We start from the raw sequence: 7,579 nt of genomic DNA on the forward strand, positions 1-7,579 counted from the left end.
TCACTGGTTTTTGGATCAGTGGATGGAATGGATGGTTCATTCTAATTTAGAATATAAATAATTAAAGTAAAAATAGCCAAAAATCATTATTTAAGTTGAACAGGTTGATGGTTTCACCACCCAGGTCAATGTCAATGGTTTTTGGCCAAAGAATTGGTTTAAAGTGAAACAGAACTATATAATTAATTAGAACACCTAGACTTGCCACTTGTCCAATATTTTGTGAAATGGGATTCCTTGTTGAGGCTGAGGGTCCCAATTGATTAATTAAAATTGCTGTTATATTAAAAAAGCTAGATTAATATATATATTGATCATTTGAGCTGGCATTATTTGTAAAGACGCTTTAGAATTTTAAGTAAAAACTTTTCTCTCAGATCCTGATCAAAATCTGGGATAGGTGGCAAGTTGTAGGACACCAAACCCTTGTACAAATTGTCCCCAGACTACACATAGGATGTAATCTAGATCTCATACACTTTTTTTTTTTTTTTTCTAGTACAAAGCAATCAGTCCGTCCTAAACACTGATTGCTTAGTAAAGCAAATGAAGGGGAGATATGCACTAATTGTAGACTATGTGTTGGCTGACCACACTTTTGTCCAGTCAAATTATACTTTCCATATCCAATGAACCAGCAACTTCACTTTTATTCTTCTTCCTCTTTACGACCACTTTTTCTCCTCCATATATAAAATATTAAAATGTCTTGCACATGCACATGACATGAAGGGCTTATGTAGATTAAATGTATTAGATATGGATTAAAATAAAATAAAAAATCATATGATCATATATATCTTCATGTTTGGGAGAATGCTGATGGCCCAATAGTTGAGATGGTTATTCATCATCCCTCTAAACACAGAGATGGTTGCTTTTGTGATAAGGTTAGTGGTATATATTTTGGACCCCAAAACAGTCTGATTGAAGTTTGTCAGTCGAATGGTCTAAGAATTGATGGCTAAAACGATTCCATTTTTAAATATATATGATAGTACGTGACTGTATGGATTGTTTAAGGTCATCTTCCAATTAGGGGTTCTTCAGAATCACAGATCTTATGCACTGATTTAGGTCTATATCCACTATGAATTTTGGTCTAAAGATTAGATTTAGCATGATGTGTCGAGTCGAATCAAAATTGCTGAAGGCATTATACTCAAAGCAGTATTGCCAGAGTTAGACCAGACCCGATGGTTGAACCGGTGACTTGACGACCCATTGAAAACATAGATTCAAAGATTGGTTTGACAAACATATATAAAACCAAGGTACAATAAGGTGAGCAAATAGAAGCTGTGTACAATCATATTGCAAATCTATTGAATGGATTATTATCATAACATTTAAATAGGATCTAAACTTTGGTTTGTGGAGTCTGGTTTCCTCTATTCTATCCATCACGGGAATAAAATAATCCAATCAAATGGTTTCTGCAATGACGTAGATTAGGGATATCATCAGGTTGGATTGGGTGTGGGCTATCTGTTACAAAGTTCGTCAGCAAGTTCATTTGTTAGGAAGGGGCATTTTGGTTGTATAATAGTTTTGGCCAATTTTTTCTCTATCCACCTAGGAAAAGGGTGAACCTTATTTGAAATTTACCTTACTTTCCCCCAATTTCCCGCAAATGAATAAGCCATAATAAACATATTTTCGTTTATTTTAATTGTTGTGTCTTAAATCCTTTTGTAACATAATTCACTGTTAAACTTGAACTCAACTCGGAATTCAATTTAAAATTTTAAACAGAACCGAATCAAGCTTTTTACGAACCAAACACAAATAATTCGTGAAAAACTTGATTGGCATCTACCCCATACTCTCACAGTCTCACCACAACTGTCTCTCATCTACAATTTTATTATTATTATTCATATCTATGCAAGGCTCCGTGGGGAAAAAGCTGAATTTTATTTTGCGTTTCAACCAAAAAAAAAAAAGAATATATTATTGCATAATGTATGTATTAACGTCACAATTTATAGACAAAGAAGTCAATAATTTCACCAATAACTGAACTGATGGTGGCTGAGTTGATGTTTGGACAAACAAGTCATTGGGAGATGGGAGCTGAGTTGACTATCTCCGTTGTGTACCAAAATTGAAAAGAAATAAAAAAAAAAGTCAATACTTTACATTAGCTACAAAGTTGTGTACAAAATGACTGATGATGTAACTCGTTTTTGACACTAACGACTTAATTAACGAGCTCATGTAAAATTGTAAATCCTTTTATTTTATGATTTTGGTAGACAGTAAGTCAGACACTGGTGGTGGTGGTGGTAGTCTGGTAGAACCGTAGAACAATATTCATCATTCAATCACAAGCTTACAGTGCGTTGGACACCGTGGATTTGGTACTCATTGCGGGCCCCAATATTTTAAATCCACTGCCCATAAAACCGGGTCCCAGAGGCAGAAGCACTGCAGCCATCACTCATCAGTCAGCACCAGGTGGTTTACTGGTTTATTAGCAGCAAACCCTCACCCTTGGATTGGATGGAGGCTGGAATCGCTCAAATAAGACCGGGCCCCACCTGCGAGCGGTAATGCTTATATGATTAAAGCTGGATATTTTAGATGCGTTCCACGTGTCAAAGAAATGTGAACCCACTGTTTAGCCTGCAGCCTCACATCACTTACATTAAAGAAACTTTACATTAATAATAATAATACATTTTGCTTTTCCCAATAATGTATTCAGTTCACAATTTATATATATATATATATATATATATATATATATATATTTGTAATAAATCAATCTCGGGAATATCCAGAGTCACGAGAGGAGAGGGTGGACTCATCTCAACTCCCTCCTGCTCCAGCCTGCACGGCTCCCATACCAAAATCCTCTACAAAGATGCCCAACCAACAAAGTCAAAATGTGGGAGAGAACGAATTTACTAAATTGTCCATTCCACTTTTCGTCGACAATAGCACGGTTTACTGGGTTTTACGTCATTGTAACATAAAAAGGAAAGGAACTGTCTTTACTCACACGATCCCTCCCATTGGTCAAAGCCAGAAGAAGGTTTTTGGCTAACGTGCGCATATAAATATGGATACTGTGGGAAAGCAGTCGCCTTTCGAAGATCGGACTTCTCAGCAGAAGCAAACAAAAATATTTCCCATTCAGTCCCCCCAAGGCCCCAACTCTGATTGATATCTGCTAACAACAAACAACAAACAGCAGCAAATCGGAGGAGAAGAAGAAATAAGACGAACAGAGAGAAGATTAGCAGACAACAGATAGAGAGGAAGTGAGAAGTCGTTCCCTTCACTTTACAACTTCTTCTTCTTCTTCTTCTACTTCGAGTCAGTTATGGTGGTTCTATTTCTATGTTGATTGGGTATCCCATTTTGGCTTCGTCATGCCTTCACGCCTGCTTTCACCGCCGCCGTTGATCTTACCGGCCGAAATATCACCACCTAAACCTCCACCCCTCTCTGAATCAACTCACAACAGACCAATCAACTCTCGTCTCGTCACGCCAATCGCTGCTGGGGCCGCTGCTTTCTCAATACTCTTATGTCTTGTTTGTCTTTACCGGAAATTCTCCCGGAGAAGGACGGCTCCCTCAGATCTGAAGCCCCCCTACCGCTTCTCCTATTCTACCCTCCGCCACGCCACGTCGTCTTTCTCGCCAGATAACCGGCTTGGGCAAGGTGGTTTCGGTTCCGTGTACCGGGGCACCCTCCCCTCCGGCCAAGAAATCGCCGTCAAGCTCATGGATTCCGGCTCCCTACAAGGCGAACGTGAGTTCCAGAACGAGCTCTCCCTGGCCGGGAAGATCGACTGCGATCGAGTGGTGACGCTTCTCGGTTTCTCCTGCGACCGGAGACGGCGGCGGATGCTACTCGTGTACGAGTTGATGCACAATCGGAGCTTGCAAGATGCGTTGCTCGATCGAAAGTGTCCAGAGCTGATGAGCTGGAATAAACGATTCCTCATTGCAATGGACATTGCCAAAGGACTTGAGTTCCTTCACACTGTATGCGATCCGCCTGTTATTCACGGCGATATCAAGCCTAGTAACATTCTGTTAGATTGCTTTTTCTCAGCGAAGATTGCGGACTTCGGTCTCGCCCGGTTGAAGGCTGAGGAAGTTTCTGAAGTATTGTTGGATGTCGCCGACGGCGGCGCGGCGAAGATTAATAATACATCCAAGGGTAAAAAGAAAGAGGGATCGGAGATTAATGGTGGAGCCGAGGATAATGGATCTATACTTGAAGAGACCGAGAGCGTGGCGACAGGGTACGAAGAGGTGAATATTGGTGCGGATCAGTCACCGGAGAGTTTTTTGAGGGTTCCGGATGTGGAGGCATCACCGGAAACAGTTGTAGTAGAGGCGTCGCCTTCCGAGTTGTTGGACAAGACGAGCGTGTCTGAGGGGTATTTCGATAAGCTAAGTGTTGATAGTGGGAAGGACTTGGTCAGTGGTGATGGAAATCGGAGGGGTGGCCGGAAAAAAAGTATTTCTGGGAAGGACTGGTGGTGGCGCCAGGATAATGGGGGTGGTTCTGAGTCAGGAAGGGTGAAGGACTATGTGATGGAGTGGATTGGGACAGAGATAAAGGAGAGACCCAAAAGTGATTGGATTGCGACCTCGGCTTCCGTTGAGGATGGTAAGCCCGTTGGGAAATCGGAGAGTAAGAAGCAGCAGAAGCGTATGGAGTGGTGGACGTCATTAGATGAGGAGAAGATCCGGAAGAAGGAGAAGCGCAGACCTGCTAGGGAGTGGTGGCGGGAGGAGTTCTGCGAGGAGCTTAGCCGGAAGAAAAAACGGGGAATTAAGCATAGTGGTGGGAGCGGTGTCGACAATTGGTGGCAAGGGGATGAAGATTTTGGAGCGGACACAAGGAAGAAGAAGAAGAGCCGGAGCAGGAGCAGGAGCAGTCGAGGAAGTATAGATTGGTGGTTGGATGGGATTAGTGGTGAGCTCCGGGGTGGTCGTCGCAATAGCCAGGATTGGGTAAGCGGAGAGATACCCAAGAGTGGTGGTGTCAGTAGCACCCCCAGCATGAGGGGAACCGTCTGCTACGTAGCTCCTGAGTATGGGGGTGGTGGGCAGCTCTCTGAGAAATGCGATGTGTATAGCTTCGGAGTTCTGCTGTTGGTTTTGGTATCTGGTCGGCGTCCCCTCCAGGTGACAGCCTCACCTATGTCGGAGTTTGAACGTGCAAACCTTATTTCATGGGCTCGCCATCTTGCTCGCAGAGGGAAGCTGCTGGATCTTGTCGACCCATCGATTCTGGGGTTGGATCGAGACCAAGCATTGCTCTGTATCACGGTTGCACTCCTCTGTCTACAACGATCACCTGCTCGCCGGCCCTCTATGAAAGAAGTTGCGGCTATGCTTTCCGGTGAGTCTGAGCCTCCACACCTGCCATTTGAATTTTCCCCGTCGCCACCTTCCAGCTTCCCATTCAAGTCCCGGAAGAAGCCTCGGTGAGTATTCTGTGGCCTGCAACCTATCTCCATGAACAGCAGGGTGCACCGTTATCGGTGATTTTTAGTCTCATCTTTGGTAGATGGTAGATGTAGAACGTAGATGTATGCATTCCATGGATTGGGCGAGTTTTACCTGCTCTTCTTGTACAGAGGTATAGTCTGGCTTACCAAGCCCAGTTCAGTATAAACCATTCACTGGAGCCATGACTGAGTCATGAAAAAGAGGATCCAGAGAATGACCCCAGCAGCTCACCTTCTTAAAATTTGTTTCGGACATGATGACAACTGACAAGTGTTGAATTATATAACAATCCCCACTTTTTATGTTGAAGCCACCCTAATCAATAAATAAAATCCATTAGTGGGCAGGAGGCTGAATGAATAGCTTACTTTTTTCAATTCTGTAACTTACTGGGCCAAGGAACTTTTCCTCTTTCATTCAGAATGTGGGCATACGAAATCAGATCCTATGTAAATGTTTGTTTTATTTGCAGAAAGAAGTGAGAAAGAAAATATTACATTTGAGAAGTTGAATGGTGCTGTTCTTCTTTTTGACTGTTTACACTCTTGTAAAGGCTGTAAGTTTCTTGTAGAGTAGAGCAAGTTTGCGTGGTTATTGTGTTGGAATGAAAATCTCAACTGGATTTGAATCTAGAACATTCTCAACTGTAAATCCACCAAATAAAAGTCAAGATACACATGCACATTCAACGTGGTAAAACAAAGAATGGGTTGAGGGATGTTGTTTGAGCTTGCAGATGGACTGCATGAAAGTGATGTCAATCTGCAAAACTAGTACCTATTTTCACCTATATTCTGCTATTGCTTCTCATGTTTAACAATCAGCAGAACCTCCAAGGCTGTATTTGGCATCAATCTTGTTCCATATAATTAGTATTTTCTTGTTCCTACTTTTAATTGATTCACAGAATTGAGTATTTGAAGGATGATTTTTGAGACAAATGATTATTTGAGACCCAATCTTTTTAAGTTCTGCACAAAGATTTCTGAGGATGAGTTTTCAACTGAGAAAAATGTTGTTCTGGTGATTGAATATCCAAACTGCTCCCAAAACGCCCTGAGGCATATGCCAGAGGCACTGACACCTCTGAGGCGTACGCCTCAGGTGCAAGAGGCGTAGGCACGCCTCATGCGCTTTTTTCATGAGGCATGCTAGAGGCGTATGCCTCATGCGCCTCATGCATATCTTATAAAAGACAGAAAAAAAAAAGAAAAAAGAGAAAAAGGAAAGGAAAGGAAAAGAAAAAGAAAGAAAGAGAAAAAAAGAGAAAAGGAAAGGGAAGGGCAGGGCAGCATGTGTGGTAGTTATGCTAAATCATCATAATAAGATTATGTTTGCAGAAGGAATTCAGTGCAGAGCAAAGGACAGCATTGAAGGGCTTGTTTTAGCATCCTTGGCTCAAGCTTTTGCCATCTTTGTGGCAGTTTCTGTTGGTGCCAAAATCTCTAGGGGCCATGTTAACCCTGCTGTGACATCTGGAGCCTTTATTGGGGTCACATAACATTGTTGAGGGGCATTTTGTATTGGAGTGCTCAGTTGCTTGAGTCCATCTTTGCTTGCTTCCTTCTTAATTGCCACGGGAGGACTGGTAAGAAGCCAACACTAGCCAAATTGTTAACTTTCAAACAATAAAAACCCAAATAGAATCCATTAAATGCCTACATTCAAGGCTTTTAATATGATTCACACCGAGTCAAGGCCCAGCTTATGATGGCTCCAAAACTCCTTGGCCAATTTACAAATTGCCCTTAATTTTGATTCAAGTCTTGCCAGCTTACCAGAGTTCTACCCTGATTTTTATTTGATCCATTGCAGACAACATTGGCATTCTCCCTATCAACAGATGTTAGTGCATGGAATGCATTGGTTAGGATTTTTGTTAGTCTATGGAGTATGGACATGTGATCTGATATCTGTTAGCTTATTCTGTATGTTGGAAGAAGCCACCGATTTGCAGTGTGGTGTCTTAAGGTAGAAGACAATCCAAACCCTGTTTCACGTTTTCACAAGGGATAAAATTGTCTTTGCGTTCAGATCATCAAAGATAATGATAGAAAAGTGCATTTAAATTTTAGACTCTGAGTGAAAAACTCAGT

General features: G+C 41.9%; 1 protein-coding gene across 1 annotated transcript; it reads left to right on the forward strand.

Annotated features, from left to right (window-relative positions):
* Nucleotides 1-2,952: 2,952 nt before the first annotated feature.
* On the forward strand, nucleotides 2,953-6,113 carry LOC104608363 (receptor-like serine/threonine-protein kinase At2g45590). Its single transcript, XM_010274324.3, has one exon. The coding sequence runs from the start codon at nucleotides 3,381-3,383 to the stop codon at nucleotides 5,460-5,462; it is 2,082 nt and encodes a 693-aa protein (XP_010272626.1). The 5' UTR covers nucleotides 2,953-3,380; the 3' UTR covers nucleotides 5,463-6,113.
* The last annotated feature ends 1,466 nt before the right edge of the window (nucleotides 6,114-7,579 follow it).

The sequence above is a fragment of the Nelumbo nucifera genome, chromosome 6 (genome assembly GCF_055504915.1).
Source record: "Nelumbo nucifera cultivar China Antique chromosome 6, China Antique-T2T, whole genome shotgun sequence".
Classification (NCBI taxonomy): Eukaryota; Viridiplantae; Streptophyta; class Magnoliopsida; order Proteales; family Nelumbonaceae; genus Nelumbo; species Nelumbo nucifera.